Below are 21,787 nucleotides of genomic sequence, written 5' to 3'. Positions count from 1 at the left end.
TGGTAAGGCCCAGTGGATGCAAGCCCATCCCAGGCACAAGCAGAGAGAGGGTCAAATGAATGAAATCAGACACTGTGCTTACAAAAGGGAGCGTATCGCAGCAGACGGGCCACTGCCCTGCTGCTATGTGGCAGCTTTTCTCCCCCACTTTGCAAGAATTGCCAGCAAAGCGAACATGCCTGCCTCGAATGCACATTTGGGCATTGAGAGAATTTCAGCGGCATCTCCCAAAGTGATATTATGTGTATTACCACCTGTTCTTTCCCTTTATGTTGACTCACTGTGCCAACATCACATAGTATCTCCGTTCCGAACTTAAATTAATTGTATTTTTACTCATCTAATATTCAAATTTGGGAGCACACACACTGCTATGTATTTTTAAAAGAATGTTGCTGGAGCCGATTAGAGGCAGACCATTAAACTTCAAAATTTAGGCGTGTTGCAAGAGCCCCACGTGATGCTATTGGCATTGTGTAGGCAGCTGGTTCGGGTAGGAAGCTAGGATTTCACGTGCCACAATTGTTCACAAATCCTGTTGTCATAATAGCCCACAATTATGAACAGCTACAGATATAAACACAAACTGTGGAAAAATGGACAAAATTATTGATGATTTATTAGGGGCTCAGAAAATTACAATATTTAAGGAAAAACAGCTATTAGTGAGATTACGATTGAATGTTTTCTTGACAGCCAGAGAGAACATGACTAATAGAGCCGCAGTATGTTTATGTCACATGCTTCCTCATTGTGGAGGGTGGGCGGGAATGAGAAAGCACAGCAGAAGGGCGGATCTTTATTTTCAGAATCCATGGTGAGTGAGCAACTATATGCACTTTGGTTTCTGTGAGGAATCTCTCAAAGAAGAAGAACCAAAAGGAAGCTGAAAGAAGTGACAAAAGTCCTCCGGGAACACAAAACCTCCCTTATGAATCATCCCCACCAACACCACTGAACAAACGTCACGTATCCGAGATCTCTCCATTTTCATCCTTTGGAAGATGGTGCTGGACCCGGAATGGAAGCAGAATTGCGTTTGCGATTTCCTACCAGAGGTTTTAAATGCTAATGAATCGTAAGACAATGGAGAGCCCATTTCGGAAGCATGCTAAGTTGTTCAGAAGGCACCAGATGGAGAAAGGGAAATAAAGCAGAAGTGTTGCTGTGATGCTGGTCTTTGCTACTTATCTTCCACTGACTGGAACCTACGGAGAATGAAAAATAATAACTTAACAATATCACGCCCTGTATATTAGGCTCCTTGGAGTTTCAGCAGCCCTCGGCATCTTTTTTAGGAGGTCTCAGCTAAATTTCTTATCTGTCCCCGTGATTTCTGAATTCTCTGATTCCGGTCACCGCACTGTAAGATCTGGGTCCACAGTGACAATAGAGAACGAACCAAGCCCTACTAAATTAAGGAGGCTGTCCAGCGTTGAAGCAAGAGGGATTGGTCCGAGGAACGATAAAGGGTTCTCGGGTCCTTTTTAGCCACAGAAAGTCAGCTCTTAAGTGGAAGAGGAAAGTCACCTTAAATCAGAACCAGATGTAAATTACTAAATGAACCTCAAGTTCCTAATTGGAGACACAGGCGGGCTGTAATACATTTAGCAAATTACAAACAAAATGTTCTTGTTTACATTACATTAAATGGCTTTAAAGCTTCAGCCAGAGAGCTAAATAAACATGCTGTTATGCTAAAAATGGAGTGGAAGGCCTGTTCAGAGTTTGGTGTGTTCGGAGAAACCACAGCCCACCGTGCCCAGGGAGTATATTTTTGTAAACGTTGGTCCCGTCGTGCATGGAAGAGGAGAGTCGATTTACCTCCAGATCCAGAACCTAATGAGCAGATATCACTTGCAGGGAAACTGTTGGAATACTGTAACATATGCCTTCTTTCAGGATGCATAATTCATATCCAAGGATATTAGCCATAGCAGTTCAGCTCAATAGCAACACCTCATTATTTTATCCCTCAGTATTTATTCCTATGTTTGACGCCTCATGAAATTACTGTTAATGTGTTTATATAAGGGCAGATCTGACACAAGTGGCAAGAATGTAATTTCCTACTCATTCTTTCCTGCTGCCGTGTCCTCTTCCCCTGGTAGAAGCGGCAAGTGTAAATAGTTAATTTGCTTCAATTATGAGCCTGTCCTGCTAAATTAGAAGCAGCAGGGATATGAAGAGCCAGAATTATACTTATGAGGCAGCTGACAAATCCTCTGAGCCCATGGAATCAAATCATTTACTCCTCGTTGGTGCTCCAACACCCACTACATAAATGCTGCCGGGGTTTTCTCCCCCTTATCTTGCAGTAAAATTTGGATTTTGCGTCAACACCACTTAAGGTTAACTAAAATCCTGCGGCGCTGTAACATGCACACGTGTGTTTATCTCAGCCACTTCCTTATAAACGCTAATGCACTTGGCCTTTTTTTTTTCAACTAGGAGTACAAGATACGTGAAACAATCGTTCGTTTATAAACTGTAGAATATAAGAACATTTTAATTCGTGAGAATGTGACACTGAGCAATTAAAATTTTGAGATGAAATGATGAGCATGTTTTGCTTCTAAAATGCAGGGATAGGGGCGCCTGGGTGGCGCAGTCAGATGCGACTTCAGCCAGGTCACGATCTCGCGGTCCGTGAGTTCGAGCCCCGTGTCGAGCTCTGGGCTGATGGCTCAGAGCCTGGAGCCTGTTTCCGATTCTGTGTCTCCCTCTCTCTCTGCCCCTCCCCCGTTCATGCTCTGTCTCTCTCTGTCCCAAAAAAATAAATAAAAAACGTTTAAAAAATAAATAAATAAATAAACAAAATGCAGGTACATATGTGTGTGTGTGTGTGTATATATATATATATATATATATACACACACACATATAACTGTCAGTACATAACGGGATTATTGCACGCAGGCATGAATATACGTAGTACAGATGTAGAAACATCCTTTGCTCATACACAGTGGAAGCGCAGCGCACTTGAAAGTTTCCACGGCACTGATGGAGAGAGAACTTGAGCAAAATACTCATTCGAGCTGGTTGTGCTTTATGTGTTATTGGTGAAAATACTTGAAGTGGTCGGGTGACATATCTGTATATCAAATCCTCTGTTTCCACTGATGTGCATTTCAGTGTAGAAGATGTAATTCGGTACTTTATCACGAGCACTCGTGCTTACACTCACAAAAGGAGAGATCAGGAACCAGAGGGTCTACACTCGGTCGCAAATGTTTCCTGGGCACATAGTAGATGTCCCAAGCAAGGCCCTGTGTGCTGGGGCTTCAGCTGTAGACAGTACAGTGGGGTGTCTGACTCATCGAGGGGAGTTCCCCGGCAGCTAGGAGGAGCCACTGAGGAAACAAAGGTGGATCTTTGATACTGGGTCAGTTTGGTTCACCTCATGGTTTTGCTAGATTTGTCGAAGGATATTGGGTAAAAGAACTATCCATTGCAGTCTGTGTTTTCTTATCTGTAGAATGAGAGTAATAATACCACTGCAACCTTCCTGTCAAAAGAATTAAAGACTCTAGGGGCGCCTGGGTGGCGCAGTCGGTTGAGCGTCCGACTTCAGCCAGGTCACGATCTCGCGCTCTGTGAGTTCGAGCCCCGCGTCAGGCTCTGGGCTGATGGCTCAGAGCCTGGAGCCTGTTTCCGATTCTGTGTCTCCCTGTGTCTCTGCCCCTCCCCCGTTCATGCTCTGTCTCTCTCTATCCCAAAAATAAATAAACGTTGAAAAAAAAAAAAAATTTTAAAAAAGAATTAAAGACTCTAAATTTACAGACAGCCTGACCCACACACGAAATGCAGACAGTAGAGGCATGTTTTTAATGCCTTTTTTGATTCCGTAGCTTCTGTGCCTCGCGTCACAGCCGGCACGTAGTAGGCCCTCAACGAATCGTTAAGTGTAACTGACTGACATCCTGCTTGCCCCAACCATCCTCATTTGGTAAATCAACACGTATATTGTGGAGTCATTGTTTTCAGAAAAGAGCTTGCCTACCATTCTGTACACGTTGTTGTGTAGACCATTTAGATGGATCAGATGGTCAGCCAAAGAATTGATAGTAAGACTTTTGTCACATTGTATGATGTTTTCGTTCCCTTGAATACTGCTTTATAAATTTCTTTGAGTTCCGGAATGCTTAAGAAAACGCTGAGCAAGTGACACGTGATGGAAATTTAACCACATGTAAGTACTAAGTTCTATATAAAATACAGATGCACTTGCTCTGTCTTAAATAATACCAGTATTGAAAGAAGCTGAAAACGTTAATCTCTAAAGGATACAACAGGGAATTGTGATTAAATTACTATTTCTTATACACAACTGTACTTCTAAGCATTTTCTATAAATATGGACTGGTAGTGGGGACAAAAAAGAAAAATAACCCTACATTTGAAGTCAACCAAAAAGAAAAATGCCTTTAGGGTTTTTTTTTTGTAGTGTTTGAATAGAATACAGAATTGGAAGAATTATACATTTTTCTCTCATTATTACTGTAAAGGCTTGGTTGAAATAAACTATGACTATGGAGATTAACGAAGGGCCAGAGCAGAAAAGAAGGAAGGAAGAAGGAATTAAACGGTATTTAGATTTTCCTTTTTTTCTATGAGTTAGATGGATTGTTTGGGAAAGGAACAGAAAGTAAAAAAGGAAAAGGACAGATTATACTAGACTTTTTTCCTATTTGAGTTTATCATTTTCACTGATACTGAACTGCTGATTTTAATTAGGGATTAACAGCCTATAAAAACATGTGTTGATGTTGGTATTTAGTGCATTTCAAAAATGAACCCGTGAATCACTAGATTATATGAACAGAGTTTGGGTTCTCCAGAGATGCTATTTGACGTCTATCTACGTATGCTTTAGATTAGCCATCATTTATGTTTTAGTTTAACCACTAAGATGCAGTCCTTAGATAGGATATGGTAGCTCTCTTAGAATAACAAACCACAGCCTATAACTAAGTTAGGACAGGATGGATTCAAAAGTGTTTGGATGAGCTGGGGAAAATGATAAATGATGTATTATGATTTTTAAATCCTCATCTGGCCAACTTTGCACTTTATTTCAAACAGCTGTCGACCATTTGGAAGCCATTTTGTAGCTCACCCGAGTACTAATATTTACTGTGTGAACCACATATCTTTAAAATATTTGTCTTTCCCTGAGAGAAAGGGAGAGAGAAACTGTTTCTTTCCCAGACTTGACTTTGACATAAATCAGACCCATCTTCCTAGGTTAGATGGTTTGATCCCTGCAAGGCTTGTTCATTGCCAAGTGCAGTCAGCATCATCTTCGGCCTCTGCAAGTAGGAGACTTTCTGCATCCATGAATAGAGGCTTTGAAACATTTTTGAGGAACTTTTTACTGGGGAGTTTTAAATAACTGTTCTAAAGGAAGAGTTTCCCACTTCACCTGTACGAGGAATTCTTACACGGTTTCATCATTCTCTCACACATCGAAGGCCTTTCTTCGGACGTATCCGTCAAATCTAGAATTCAGAAAGCATCCATGTGCAAGTTTAGAAGGTAGCATCAGTAAGACATACAGGTTATATAATAATGGAGCCATTAGGTAGTTCTCAAAGGTGAAGGTTCTAAATTACTGTCAGGGAAACCACGTCAGATTTTAATTTCACTCTGGGCCACTCCCCTTTAACCGCAACTACAGAAACAGACCTCTTGAAATGACCACCCTTTGAATCCTCCTTCTGAACATCTGCAGCTATGCAGGAAAGAGCAGACCGATCAATCCACGTAATATGACGTGATGAGTTTACTCTTTTCTAAAGTGCTATCTGGCCACTGTTGCGATGATCCCACATAGCCAATCATCAATAGGCAATAGGGAGCCATTTCTAGAAAACAGGGTGCTCTGCACGCTAGTCAGGTATCCTGTAACAACAGCGATCCCAGAGTGAAACCAGGGGGCACATATGCAGCCCCAAACATACTGAGTTAGCCACCTTTCTCCATTGGTTGTTAATCAACAAATTTCAGGAAAGTTAACACTTTGTGTGAGGTTGACTCCCGGGAGCCCAGCAAAGGGTCGGCACTGGAGTAACACTTGCTGTTTCAGTAGAAACCAAATGCAAGAAAGATGATAGATGCTATAATCAGGCCTTCTGACAACACCATCGTATCTACTGATACTTAGAAAATGATGCTTCGGTCAACGCTATGGGCCAAAGGATGTTGTGTTCGCCTTTAGGAGTTCAGCGAATCCTCGTTAGCTGACTGGGGGTCACTTGGAGTAGCGTGTTAATGAAAACATGATGGAAATGTTTTGGGTATACAAGTGGATATTACCATCGAAGACATATTTACTAAATATTTGCTTCAGAGCCCTGAATAGCATCTCTGTCTATGTGGGGACAAAACCCTCTCCAAACAGCTTTAAGGTATTAACAGCAAATGTAAACAGTGTCAGTTGAAGATCACGAATTATAAATCATGTCTTGGAGCAGAGGTTGAAGGGAAAACTATAAACAGAAATCTGTCTCTCAAGAAAAAAATAAATCAATAAAAAGCAGGAGAGCTCTGTGTCTCTGACTGACGGTGGCTGAACCGAGATGTATAATATACACATACCGTACTATTCAATGGCATTTGTTGCATGCCGGCATTTATTTGCTTTGACGTGCGAATTTTCAAAAGAGAATCTGAATTTGACTTCCAATAATTAGCTTAGTGAATTCCCAATCCTCTTGTACTTGAACCAAGGAATGTATTGGCTTTTTACTAACAAACTTCTTTTGCGTTTCTTTGGTTTTGTATTTAGTAAAGATGGCACAAGGATTATATGATGATATTGTACGGATTCATAATTGCCTTATCATGATTGCCTTTTATTATACCAAAATACAGAAGTCGAGGCTGAAGACCTCCCAACTGAAAAACAATTAGCACCTTCATTTCATAGGGTCTTTTATAATTTGGTTGACAAAGTTAGTCATTTGTTCACCTTAAATGTTCTGCTTTAATTAATATATTCATGAGCAAATAATATTTCTCAGATCTTGAATTTCACAGTCAGGGACTGGGCTCAGCAAACCACCTTTGGCATTAGAAACCATAAATTGACCTCCGCTGCCAACATGGGCAGGTATTTCGTCTTTAGACATCATTTATATTTAACTACGCTGACTAATTCTAAAGCCACTTTTCAGTCCTGATCTGTGTCTGTTTTTGAGCTCGCCATTACAAAATATTAGCCAAGCCTCATTCCCCGCTGTGAAATTCAAGATGTGGGAAATTTAAAATAGTTGTATTGATGAAAATACATTTCCATTTACACAGTAAATGGTGAAAAATATTTTATTCTTTAAGGCTGATTGCAAAAGGTTGCCAAAAACAGATTCTAAAGCCTTGAAAGGATCAACTTAATGGTAGCCGACAACCATGCGTGTTCACTTTGCTAATCTTTCATTTTCGACTCTAATGACTCCTTTCTGTTTAACTTAGCGATGTGACCTTTAGCATACCAGCAAGTCATTTTTCAGTACTTTGGCTCAATTTGGGACGATTTTGCTTTTATTTTCAAGATGATTCCCTCTGAAAACTGAAAAGCTTCTGTAAAATGAAATGCATTTCAGAACATTTTTACCTTCTCACCGTGAGGGGTGCACAGATCCTTGTCATCCAGTGTCTTCGTTGGAAAGGGCAGGACCAGAGCAGGCTGCGCGGCATGGCATGGCGTGCCGTCCTCGGCCACTCGGGGTCCCCAGTCTACTCCCAAACGTGTCTTTGACTGCCGCAGCTGACTCCTGAGTCTTTGAAAATGGAACTTCAAGGCTCTAACTGTTAAAATAGTGATGAACCTGCAAACTTTGTAACTGTTCCTTTGATTTACTTTTTGAACAGAATCGGTCATCTTTGAAGTCCGTCCTTGTTTTTATATTTAGCATGGACCGTCTATACCAAGATTTTAATGCACTGTAGAATTATCTGCCCATTATACAAATATGAATGGCTTCTTTACTCGCTTGTGGTTTCCCTGGGAACCTTCATCAATAGCATCTTTCTAAGCCAACTACCTCCACTCTCAAAGTAACCCAGATAAATCCTTTCATACGCTTAATGTAGATGGAAAATTTTACTCTTAATCTTCTGCTTATCTAGCCTATTGCCATACTTCTTAGAAATCTGCTCCAGTAAGAAAACATAATCTTTGGGGAGACATATACGATTATGTAATTGTGTGTATGTGTGTGCGTGCAATTATCATTCTGCATTGTAGTTCTCTGGAAACAAAAGCAGATGCACTTTCTAATTTAAGACTCTTTGTTGTTGTTACAGGTCTATAAAAAGAAAACCGAGGCTGCTAAGAAGGAGTACCTGAAGCAACTAGCAGCCTACAGAGCCAGCCTCGTATCCAAGGTAACACGCGATTGTGCGGTACTGTGATGGAGTGTGGCCATCTGACTGCAGCCTATGATGGTCATTTAAAAGCATAAAAGATCACTTTAGCATTCCGGCGCTATCGTCTTTGTGGAAAAAGAAAAAGTAAATCCTCAGCAAAGCTATCTGTGGGGGAAATATTTGTTCATACCTGAAGGAAGACCAGAGTGGCATCCTCTGGGACTTTTGTGAAATCTTGTCCACTTGCTGACCATTGGCTCTGTGCGTTAGTCACAGCACAGTCTTTCTTTTTTTTTAGCGCAGTCTTTTTTTTTTTTTAAGTTTATTTATTTCCTTTGAGAGAGGGAGGGAGTGCGAGCTGGGGACGGGCAGAGAGAGGGAGAGGGAGAATCCCAAGCAGGCTCCGCGCTGTCAGCACAGAGCCCGATGTGGGGCCGGAACCCACGAATCGTGAGATCATGACCTGAGTGGAAACCAAGAGTCAGACGCTTAACCGACTGAGCCACCCAGGCGCCCCACAGCACACTCTTAATCCTGAGCCAACTTTGTATTTCTCCACATCCCCCCCTGAAATTGCCCTCTCCCCCACACCCCATCCCATTGGCCTTAGCTGAGGAGATGCCAACTGACTTAAATTCTAGCCTCATTACAGTATCATTAGGATGTTAGCTTGCTAAAGAAATACATAAATGAACCACAGCATTTCATTTGAAAATGAAAATGCCACTTAAAAAAATGTATGCCTCAGAATATCTTAAATACTGGTCCTTTCTGTTACAAATACTCAAGGATTGAGTCTCTTTGGTCTCCGATTATCAAAGATGTGTTTTGTCTCATAGACTTCTCAGGCAGGTCACCTCAGAGAGACGGGACTGAATCTGTAAGCACTGGACGGGATGTCATAGCAAGTCCAAATTTGACTCTTACTTGGCGCAGTGTGGCTTGGGGCTCCGGCCTTCCTTCCATTCACCTACAAAAACTCTCTTTCATCCACAAGTATCCACCCCCTTCCCACAACTCTAAAGCAATTGTATAAATTAGTTTTTCATCAGGGAAAATATCTACTGAATACACTGATGCAGAAAACAAAAGAGAATGCAAAAAACAAATGCGTAAGAAATTTCATTCCACTCTTGTTCTAAGGCAACTCTGTTTTTCACATTCTAAAGGTATGACATTGTGGGAAAGCTCAACTATTTGGGGGGGGGGTGCTTGTTTCTTGCTTTTTGGGTTTTTTTAAATATAATTTATTGTCAAATTGGCTTCCATACAACACCCAGTGCTCATCCCAACAAGTGCCCTCCTCAATGCCCATCACCCATTTTCCCCTCTCCCCCACCCCCATCAACCCTCAATACAACCCTCAGTGTATTTAAGAGTCTCTTATGGTTTGCCTCCCTCCCTCTCTAACTTTTTTCCCCCTTTCTCCTCCCCCCTGGTCTTCTGGTAAGTTTCTCAGGATCCACATAGGGGTGAAAACATATGGTATCTGTCTTTCTCTGACTGACTTATTTCACTTAGCATAATACCCTCCAGTTCCATCCACATTGCTGCAAATGGCCAGATTTCATTCTTTCTCGTTGCCAAGTAGTATTCCGTTGTGTATATAAACCACATCTTCTTTATCCATTCATCAGCTGATGAATGTGGCTCTTCCATAATGTGGCTCTTGTTGAAAGTGCTGCTATAAACACTGGGTACAAGTGCCCCTGTGCATCAGCACTCCCGGATCCCTTGGGTAAATTCCTACCAGTGCTATTGCTGAGTCATAGGTAGATCTATTTTTAATTGTTTGAGGAACGTCCACACTGTTTTCCCGAGCGGCTGCACCAGTTTGCATTCCCACCAACAGTGCAAGAGGGTTCCCGTGTCTCCACATCCTCGCCAGCATCTCTAGTCTCCTGATTTGTTCATTTTAGCCACTCTGACTGGCGTGAGGTGGTATCTCAGTGTGGTTTTGATTTGTACTTCCCTGACGAGGAGTGACGTTGAGCATCATTTCATGTGTCTGTTGGCCATCTGGATGTCTTCTTTGGAAAAGTGAACTATTTGTTATTTAACCTTAAAATTTCCAGCTCTCCTGTACTCTCTCACTATGGATCTCATACTTCCTAGTTTATCTCACTCCTTTTGAAGATATTTATATTTTCTGCTGATTCCATCTCCCACTTCTGTATATTTATAGATTCACAGAATGTGCGTGAAATTATAGCCAAAAAATGAGGTACAAAATATTAGATCCAATAGCGAAAAAAGAGAAGTTACAAATTAGTGGATCCATCCAGCCATTGGATGAAATAGTCATGTTGATATTATTTAGATTAATATGCCCCACACGTAAGAGGGACTTTGAAAAAAATGAATTCTCCTTATTTCACCTAAGTTAAGTTTCTTTTTGAGGATGTTAAATAGAATTCTAGTCAGAGCATCTTACATAGGAGAAAATCAATACATAAAGTCTCAATCCCAATACAAAGCGCTCTGGTTAATGTTATGCAGATTGCCAGAATGCCATAATACTGAGTAAGCCTTTACTTTCAAAACAAGTGTCCTCAGATTTGCTCATCACTGCAACTTTTCCTACTGTTCATTCTCAGAGCTGCAACCCTCAGTATACGGCAATTTATATAAACGCTGCGAATTGCCATTTCTACATTTAAAAAAACCAAGCACTTTTTTTTACAGCTTACTGTGACGTTTTTGTGTCTGTGTGTGTGTGTGTGTTTTCTCTTTGGCGGTAGGAATTTTGCTGGAGCGGTTGAATGTCTGTTTATGTACCACTATCTATTGTGTGTATACAAATCGCAGGAAAATTACAAATACCCTCTCCAGGTTAGAAGGAATGGCTCTCTGATGTTACACGTGAGTGGATATTTGCAATGTAACCGTGCAGGCGCGTACGGGAAATTTACCAACCTACCTTCCCATTGTACACAGACACGTAAAAAACCATTTCTTTTCCATTTTAAGTGGTGACAAGGAAAATAATAGCCATTCGTATGCACGGGTACACTTTTTCAGTGTTACAATTTTTTTACATATTATAAATGATTTCCCTATTCTGAAAGATCTAAAGGTACAATCGTAAAAGGCTACATGATAATAATAGTCACAATTCCAAGTAACCACAGTGCACCAGCCGAGCTCTGTTTGTCCCCACTCCCTCATTCATGTATTCATTTGGCAAATTTCCCTGGGCATGTGGTCAGGGCCGAGCACCGTGCCAGGCTCCGAGGGCGCAGTAGAGAGTAGGCAGATATATCCCCTGAACTTAAGAAGCTTTTACCTTTTGTCCGGGAGACCAATAGCGAAAATGTAAACTAGTGAATGACCAAGATCTTGGAGAATCTAAGCATTCGGAAGGAAATAAAGGAAGGGACTGGATAGGGTGGTCTACAAAGCCCTCTTTGAAGAGGGAACCTTGCAGAGCTAAAGGAAGACCAGGGACTTGCAAGACAGAGAGAGCGTGAGGGAAAGCCCACCAGGCCTCAGGACAGCAAGCCCAAAGCCTCCCGGGAGAGAAATGTCTCTTTGAATTGAAGTCAGAGGTCAGCGTGGCTGGAGCTGAATGAAGAGAGGAAGCACGGTTTGAGGTGAAGCCAGGAAGACAGACAGGGGCTGAATCACGGAGACCTTGCAGAACACTGAAAGGAGCTAGATTTTATTCTCAGTACGGAAGGAAGCCACCGAAGGGGCGTCCGTAGAGGACGGGCAATCAGATTTAGAGTTTTAAAACATCACTTCATGCGTTCTCTCAACCCCCATACCTTATCCCTCAAAGGATGCTCGACCGGAAACATTTCACTAAAGAGGAAAAGTATCATGTAGGCAACAAGTTGCCCAAGCCCAGAGTTGACCTTTACCGTCCTCAGTCCCTGCTCTGGGCCCAGCAGTATATGCTTGACCTGCTCCCTTAAACCACCTCCTTCCCCACGAGTCATGGCACAGCGTTGACCTCCTCACTTCTAACGTCATTGTTGTCAAGGACGAACTACATCAACCACAGCATCGTGTTTATTGTCTATGTTCTCGTGGGCAAGTTTTATTAACCCCTCCCTAGCTACGCATTTTGGTTCGTGTTCTCACTGCAACACACTCACTTCACCAGATAGGGTTTCGCTCCCCTCGACCAATAGCTCTTGCCCTTGCTACTTTGCAGCCAAAGTCAAAGGGCCAGCCAGGGCCGCACAAGACCTGCTCCACGTCAGGCACAAGCCTTGGTGCTGAGAGCACAAAGATGAACACAGATCAAAGTGAAATGTGTCCCCGTACTTGAAAAGCTTGAAGACTGTATTCTAAAGTTAGCTGCTTCTTATGGAACATAATCAAAAATAGAAACAGCCAGTTAACACTGGCTCCACCTATGAAAACGGAGTCCTAGGATGCGCAACGTTCCTCCCAATTACTATGCTCCAGCTTAAATATACTATATACCTTCCAATCCGGCATATTAATTATCATGACTCTGGGCCTGAATAAAACTGACATCTACCAAAAATAAAAACACTCAGTCATAGTAAATAAATATTCTAGCCTTCATACTTCAGAACGATAACACGGACACGTCGTCAGCAAGATACGGAATCTTTTCCAATCATAACACAAATACAAAAGGCGTCTTGCTGTCGAGTCGCTTCTGTGTGTCACATATGAGGCCAGGCATTTTCCAGGTGTTCCTACTCATCCTTCTCCTAACAACCTACAAGATAATATTTAGCCCATTTTCTAGATGGTCTCTAGGCAGAGAGATTAAATGATCCGCCCACGGAGACGAGAGGCTGGCAGGGGCAGACCGTCCTCGATGGCTTCGCCGTCTCGTTCGAAGGCTTCTAGGCTTTTTCTTTCCTGAGTGACTGTCAAATATTTGTGCCTCTACAACTACAACCTCTTGTCATCCCCCAAGAAAACTGTATGCCGGCTCTTACGTAGTAGACAGCTGAGAGTAAAGCTGCAATGACTTAACTGAGGTGCGCTGGCGGTACAAGGTTTAAAAGCCTGCCAACTCCCACCCCTCCACCCCCTAACCCGCACCCCAGGGACTGGCCAGAGACCCTCAGGGGAATCTGGGGCCCACAGAGTGTTTGGGAAGCTTCGCTCCATATCAGGCTTTTCCAGCTGTCCCTGCACCTGCTTCACCTGGTCCCATGGACCGGTGGCGGACCCAGCCGGGGGCGACTCTGCCGCGCAAGAACCCTGGGATCGAAGGCGTGAACGGGAGCGCAGAGTGTTGCAAAAACGACACCGGTCAGACCCTGGAATAACTTATGCCATTTGGGGCTCTATAATTTGAAGGAGGGGAACCTGAAGACATTTCAGACGAAAAAGTCATAAACGTGACTGGAAGGTAAAGGGGCAGAAGGCAGTAGCTGAGAAGAGAGCATTGGAAATTCCTAAGCCTGAGAAACAAAGACGCAGGCCTGTCCAAGCCCAGGACGGGCATCAGACCCAGGACTCTGATTACCTGTGCCCCCGTTTTCTGTGACTCTAGAACGGGAAGCAGACAGCGTTTCAGACTGGAGGAATTCGATCTGAGCAAGGCCTTACTAAACTCTTGAACGGGCTGGGCACATAATTTCTTTTAGAGGCACGAAGCAAAGGTTTATAAATGAGGATGGGAGGAGAGCTCTAAGGCATGGGGCATCGCGGAAGATCTATTCGGGGTTCTTTAAAGTGCCTCCAGCCTCACACGGAGAGAGAGGGCGGTCCTCAGAGGGCAGCAAAGTCCACAAGGCCTGGGCGCAAGCAGGTGTGGGTTCAGATTCCAGGCTTCCCACTTCTGACTTCAGATCTTCATGCACGTTGCTCGTCTACTTCTCAATTTACTCACCTGCTAAGCGGAGAAGACAGACAGCAGGACCTACATCACAGGGCTTCCCTGTTTATATAGAAACACTGTATAAATGCCATGATTCAGGAGCCTGAACACAAGAAGCGCTGAATAAATACCAGCCATTCATTATTATTATTATTATTATTATTATTGTCAATTTTATTTTCCATGTATTGGTAGGTGTGCAGAGTTTGTGTGTGATAGAAAATTCAGCTGCATCAGATTTTCAGTTTGTCTGCAAGGCTGCTTTGACATAAAGGAATTTTAATTTTTCTTTTTGAGAGAGAGAGAGAGAAAGGCAGAGTGCGCGTGGGGGAGGGCAGAGAGAAAGGGAGACACAGAATGTGACATAGGCTCCAGGCTCTGAGCTGTCAGCACAGAGCCTGACGCGGGCCTTGAACTCATAAGCTGTGAGATTATGACCCGAGCTGAAGTCGGACGCTTAGCTGGCTGAGTCGCCCAGGCGCCCGTCCATAAGGGAATTTTAAAAGTGACCTTAAAATAAGAAAAATTTGCTTCATGGAGACATCCTTTTATAAATACAAGAAATGATGGAGATATTTTAAAAGCCCATCTACCCAGCTTTCCTAATTGAAATGGTCTTTATGAGCTGTTAGTCAGGGGAGACTAATAGTCTGACGACCAATAATATATACGATTATGAAGGCTAGAGCTCCCTGGTTTGAACATGCCATTTAAGGTCATTTTGAGTTGGGCCATTAAGTAAAGCTTAAGGGTATATAGATTTTCCATAGACTTGGGAATTCCTAGACCTGGGTCTAAATTATTATGTTGAAAATAATGTCTAACTTTAAAGCAATGGAACTGGTTTCATTTTACCACCTAGACCAGAATTTATATTCCCAAAATGAGTGTTGCATTCAAAGTAGTCACTTTGGGAGGCTACAAACTTCTTTTATTATTGCTCCCAGAATTCAAAAGATTTTTGAAACTGGTCTTTGAGAACTGCAGTCAAGAAAAGTGTATGAGCCACGTTAGAAAATCAATCTTGTCACATTGTTTTCACACCTCATTCTTTTCCCCAAACATCACCCAGATCTAACCCACAGACGGGGCTTCGAGTGACGATTAGCTGTTTCCAAAAATCAAATTCCCCATCAAAAGACAAAGAGTTGTCTGAGGATATGTAAAACAGGGTCCCACTGGCTCTGAAGAGAATTCCAGTAGTGAAATTCCCAAATATTCCAAGTAAGAGCAGCATTGTTTGGGATATGCATACAGCTTCTTAGAAATGCCAGCCTGGGAGGAGACAACATTTGAATGAATGGGTTCTCTGGTATGTTAAATAACAGTAATCTGAGTCATGACTTTAAGGCCACACATCAGATAGGAGATTTCGTTTCTACCTTGTACAGCGGACAGTGGAAGCTTTTTATAAAAATATAGAGTGGAGGACAACATTGAATCAAATCAGGACCGTTCTCTGTTGCCATGAGCAATAATAGTAAAGAGCCACAACACTCAGTTCAACAGAAGGATAATAAATTCACAAGGAATGATTTCTTTTGTTTGAAATAACTTCTAGAGTTCATGCCATGGAGAGCTATTGAGACAAACGCTGGGTCTGAATTTGACAATGGGATGGATTATTTTATGACTGTTAACATAAAATTTGCAGCTCTGTAAGCCCAGATCGTGATTTAAAGATAATAAAATCTCATGCTTCAGGGTGTAAGTTAATCACCTGCAAGGACCAGGAAGAATTTTCCTTACAAAAGTAACAATGCACAATTGAGTACATGCATAAATCCTGTTTAATTTCCAGTGCATCAAGTGTTGGTCAGTGCTGAAAACAAGAATCAAATTAGATGGGCTATTAATCTGATTTGGTTCAACAACTCCTATATTGTTGCTTCCACTGAGTTTTATGTCTTGTGTTTATACTTTGCTATTTTAAATAACAATTGCTTTGTCAGTTTCTCGTTTCTATAACACTTATCATCCCAGAATGGGGGCATTTATACACTGTGCAGTATTATCTGCTTTGTACAACATAAATGAAATTGAAACTATCTCAGGAATCAACAACGTGGTTAATAAGAAGTATCTTAAGGTTTATAGAGTTGTATCCCTTGTGGAAGATTCTACTGAGAAGACCCAAAAGGTCTCTGTTCACACACACACACACACACACACACACACACACACTCATTTTGCTGATGGAAAACATCTTTCAGAATCAGTGGTCTAAAATCAAAGAAGGAATAGAACTTACGCAGAAATTAAGAGCAAAAACACGTTCCTCTCATGAAAACGTCAGATTTAAGGGTTGATTTTCAGTTGTGTATACAGTGGTAAAATCACATTTGCCAGGTGACCTACCCAAACCACATACCGCTAAAGAAAAGTGGTTAGTGTGTTTGAAAATGGAAGCAAATTTAAGTTATTTAGTTTGTATGGGAAAACAGTTCGGATTTAGGAATGGTAGGTATAGAGCCCTTTATAAACAATCTAACTGATTTGCAAAATTGTAGCCTTGCTCTCTCAGTTTAATTGGAAGAACATGACAGAGCAGATTAAATTTATGATTTCTTCGTCTTCCCATTTAATCAGATTATGAATTCATGGCACTTGGCTGTGGGAAACGAACTTATTCTGCTACCTATCTTCCAAAGCAGTAAAAGAGCTCTGTAATTAATAGACACTTGGTTGTATTCGTCTGAATAACAGTTAATCAGAAGTAAAGGGGCCCCTGGGGGGCTCAGTCGGTTAAGCGTCCAGTTCTTGATTTCAGCTCAGGTCATGATCTCCTAGCTCGTGGGATTGAGCTCTGCATCGGGCTCCATGCTGACAGTATGGAGCCTGCTTTGGATTCTCTCCCTCACTCCGTGCCCCTCCCCCACTCCCTCTTTCTGTCGTTCTCTCTCTCAAAATAAATGAATATGTAAAAAAAAAAAGAAGAATCAGAAGTGAAGCTAGAAACAGGTTTTTTTTCCCCATCTAAATGAGTGGACCTTTACATAAAGATACAAATTCTCTAAATGCAAGTGGAACACAGTTAGCTTCCTTCTGCCCCGCCACCCACCACAGTGGGGAATAAAGGGCAGGGTACGGGGGCGGGGGGGGGGGCGCCTGGGTGGCTCAGTCGGTTGAGCGTCCAACTTCAGCTCAAGTCACGATCTTGTGGTTCGTGAGTTCGAGCCCCGCGTCGGGGCTCTGTGCTGACGGCTCGGAGCCTGGAGCCTCCTTCGCATTCTGTGTCTCCATCTCTCTCTGCCCCTACCCTGCGCGCGCTCTCTCTCTCTCTCTCTCTCTCAAAATGAATAAACTTAAAAAAAATTTAAGGGCAGGGTACATAACCAAAGGACAGAGGGTTATAATTTCTCGTCACTTCAAGAAGGGTATGGTTCATGCTGACAGCAGAGAAGAGAGCGGAAAAGACCGATCTGATCTTCTGGGGGTCAGAGATGCTTTTCTTGATGATGCAGGACATTGTCCTAAAGAGGGAATACAGGCAGAGAGCCTCTACTGGAGCGCCCATCATGTGTAGGCACGTGGCTACACATCGGACACTAGACGCATTATCCATCTTCTCACATTCGACAATTCAGAAAGCAGAGGCAAAACATAGAACTGCTCAAAATTCTTCCTCCCTCCATATTAGAAATTACGTTTCAAGTGTTGCCTGGCTCATCCTTTTGGGGAACCCGTCTCATTTGTTTGCCCAGAGAGAGAGAGTCCTTCTAGGGATGAAAAGCACTATTTCAAAATAGGTTTAGCATTGCTGATCCTTACATGCCTTAGTGTGGAGAAGATAAATGACAGATAAATGGCTGGGGAGACAAAATGTTGTGTTTAATTACCATGAGAAGCCAGTCTTCACGAGGTTGGCAAAAAGTGTCTCCAATTAGGTTGGACTCTATTTTTATGTACCGAGGGCTGTAGATCGTCCTCTCTGAATCTGTCTTTCTGTCATCTCTCTATATGGTGGACCACATGCTGTTATTCCAAAGGCTGAGGGGCGGCGCCTGTGTGGCTCAGTCCATTAAGTCTCCGACTCTTGATTTCAGTTCAGGTCATGATCTCACAGTTTGCGGGATCGACCCGCGTTGGGCTTGCGCCGACAGCACAGAGCCTGCTTGGGATTCTCTCTCTCCCTCTGTCTCTGCCCCTAGCCACCCCCCCCCCCCAACATAAATAAATAAACTTTTTAAGAGAAGGTGCAATTCAGGAGAATTTGGTTCATTGTTTATTTTGCTTCTCCTATTGAAGAAAACCAGTGCATTCCGTAGCTCTTCTGGGCTGTAATTAGAAAGCTACCAGCTTTCTAATTTATTCTAGAAATTGTGTCACTATCCTTAACCTAGAATGTGAAACTCACCATGCACATCGTGTTCCAGGAAACATGAAACTCTGGATTAGTGTAATATAATATACCTGGATTATGGAATTCAAGTAAGCGTTTTGAGGCAACAAAAATTAGTTTAAATTTCAGGCAAGAAGTGACTATTTAAATTGAAATGTAGTTCTATTTGCCATTTTAAATACGTATGTGTAATTTATTCGTTCCTCTGAACCAGTGTTTTCCATTGAAGACTATTCTCATGAAATGACCCACTGAGAAAACGTTTCTGTGGCTCTCAGTTGGAGATTCACAACATACATTAGCATTCTGAAGGCTCTGAGAAGGCACACACTCATTCCCTTATTGATCATGGAACCTTGTTTGTTTGGTTTTTTATTTTAAGTTTTTTTTAAGTTTATTTCATTTTGAGAGAGACAGAGACAGTGCAAGTGGGGGAGGGGTAGAGAGAGAGGGAGAGAGAGAATCCCAAGCAGCTCGGCACCTTCTGTGCAGAGCTGGACTCGGGGCTCGAACCCACGAACCGTGAAATCAGGACCCGAGCCGAAAGCGAGAGTCGGACGCTTAACCGACTGTGCCACCCAGGCGCCCCGGAACCTTGCTTTTTACAAGACACTTACTTTTCCCCAAATCCCCCCTAAGACTTGGCAACTGCATGTGTCAAAGGGGCGAAGTGGGTATAGTACCCAGAACTGCTTAGCAGGACCAGCTACCGGCCCACGAAGCCGGCCCCGCTGCTGCCTCAGCATCCGTGCTTAGCAGGGTGAGGCATTCCTGTTCTACGTGTAGCAAAGTGTATTTCTTGAAGTTTGTTCCATTTCACAAATGTACGGACTTACTTCCACTAGTGAGTGCCTGATGATGTCTGGGCAACATGTCCTACGCTCCGGCGTGCATTTGGTTTCGTGCAGACGCGGGCGCGTACGAGTTCAGGCTACGTATCTATGCGTGTGCCATATCATTTGATAACGAGGTGATTATTGGCCACAGAGATAAAGATGAAACCATTTTACAATACGTAGATTTCATAGTTTTGACACCAGGGGAAACGTGAGTTTCTTTTTCTTCTATTTAGATTAAAAACATCCATAAAGCAAGAAATAAAGAACGCCCTCACGTGTGTTAGATTTTATAGACGCCTATCGTGTGTAAGAGTTCTCTTCCCGGAGGAAGTCGATGGAGTATGTGACTACGTATGAAATTAGCCCTTCTACGGTAGACCGAGGAAGAGGCAATGAAACACAATGAAACCACTGCCCGGATGACTTAACCACACAAGCACACCGCAAACACGTAATTTTCTTGGCATATGTGGAATGACTTTCGAGGCCTATCGCTGCAGAACATGTTATTCTGATGTAGAATTAGTCACTGTTCACACAGCCTGAATTAACCCGTTCGACCTTTTCTTGGACTTATTCACTAGTCTGCACATCAACAATACAAATTCTTAAGCAGAGGTGAAAAACCAACAAAAAAAAGCCCTACTTACGTGTTTTTTATCGTTTTTTTTTTTTAACCGAAAACGCCTTTTAGGGACCGCATTTAGCAAAGCTTTCGTCTAAAGGCGCCCCTTGAAAATTTTTGGTGAACAGTTCTTGACATTTTGAATATTGACACCGAAGACGGGGAGTCTGAATGTCTGTTCATATTTCATAAGCAGCATCAATATGGACACAGTGGTCAATATTATGAGAGGACTCTTGGAGGGGCTCGAATTCTCGGGGGGCACCTCACTGTGCACTCTACGTGGAGAATTCCGAGCCTCCCGGGACCCCAGGTTTCTATGGTTTGTATTTTTCACAGGTGTCAGTTGTGTCCTTTCTCTGGAGAGAATATGTGGCTCTGGCCATTCATTCCCCCCACGTACTGTCCTCAAGGCTGCACACATACGCAGCATGGTTCTCGTTGTGGTGTTCATTTCATTTTCCTACATTCATGGGGGAAGATGAGTTGCGCTGCGAGCAGTGGTATAGGCTGTCTTGTGAAATGAAATCCCCACGTGGCGTTTCGCGCCACCCTGCATGACGACCAGTGTCCCTAACGTGCTGGTCCATTGGTGGTGCTGCGTGTTGTGGGATTCGGAAGGACCCTGCCTCACTGACACTAACAAGAACTCATCTGACCCGTAAATGGAGTAAGCGTGATCTCAAGGTTGCAGAATAAGTGTATGTGCAACATCAAGACATTGTTTTGACAAAACAACTTTTTTCTCCAGGACACAATAGCGTTTTTCTTCCCCAGCTGGTTTTACTTTCCCCCATTTGTTTTACCAGCCTCTTCCTCTCCGCGAAAGTAGGAGGTAGGTTTGCCCAAGAGGAAACGCTTCGGGGTTAATTCTTGATTCTTTTCAGCTCCCACCGACAGGTCTAGTTTTTAAGTCAATGAAAAGATTATTAGGGAATGGCTTTATGGAGGTATAAAAAAATTAGGGCAAAATTACATTAATTTATAACGGAGTCAAAAATTTCTAAGAGAGATTATTTTTATCCAGTTCATTAAGGGGGACAATTCATCACAAACTTCTTTTAAAAATCAAGATGAGTTCTGTGGTTACTTAGAAGCTATATTAATGTGGCTTTATATGACTTCAGAAAGGTATTTTAGAACTCCTTTTCCCGTTTTCATTTCCATCAACCAGCTTTGTTTTCTTTGTGCAAATATCTAGGCCAAGGCTTCTTAAGAATATAAAAGAGAAAAATAAAAAAATGAAACATACAATCAGTGGAAGAAGTCCAGAACTGAATTACTTTCCAAGTGAGCTCTGCTCGTATTTCCTATTAGGGCACTGATGACATCCATCCTGCCCCTCATCTTTCTCTTTGTTTGCGTGATGAGAAAAGTCACCAACTTAGAGCTTGCATTTAGGCAAAGGAAAAAAAAAAAAACGTCACCGGAGATTGTTTTAGATTCCACAAAGAGGAAGATTAAGCTCAGCCTTGCATAAATCACATTACAAATTAGATTAAGAGTCAAGAATAGTAACAGGTGTTGGGGCACCTGGGTAGTTCAGTCGGCTGTGCCTCCAACTTTGGCTCAGGGCATGATCTCGCGGTGCACAAGTTCGAGCCCCACCCAGGGCTCACTGCTGTCAGCACAGAGCCCACTTGGGGTCCTCTGGCCCCCTCTCTCTGCCCCTGCCCTGCTTGCGCTCCGTCTCAAAAATAAATACACATTAAAAAGAATTTTTTTCAAGCATAGTAACAGGTGTTGATTCACGTGGAAGTTCCCGAATGCACTCACAGAGCGTCTTGCTAATG

At 42.6% G+C, this 21,787-nt stretch overlaps 1 protein-coding gene across 2 annotated transcripts in view; it reads left to right on the top strand.

Annotated features, from left to right (window-relative positions):
* Positions 1 to 21,787, top strand: part of TOX (thymocyte selection associated high mobility group box) — a 308,626-nt gene that overhangs the window by 277,750 nt on the left and 9,089 nt on the right. For both annotated transcript variants that reach the window (XM_043601128.1, XM_043601129.1), the window contains one exon: positions 8,311 to 8,391. In XM_043601128.1, the coding sequence (XP_043457063.1) occupies positions 8,311 to 8,391 (81 nt within the window). The remainder of the gene's footprint in view (positions 1 to 8,310; positions 8,392 to 21,787) is intronic.

This window comes from Prionailurus bengalensis, chromosome F2 (assembly GCF_016509475.1).
Source record: "Prionailurus bengalensis isolate Pbe53 chromosome F2, Fcat_Pben_1.1_paternal_pri, whole genome shotgun sequence".
Classification (NCBI taxonomy): Eukaryota; Metazoa; Chordata; class Mammalia; order Carnivora; family Felidae; genus Prionailurus; species Prionailurus bengalensis.
Note: the sequence above shows the minus strand (reverse complement) of the source record. Positions and strands in the feature narration are given on the sequence as shown.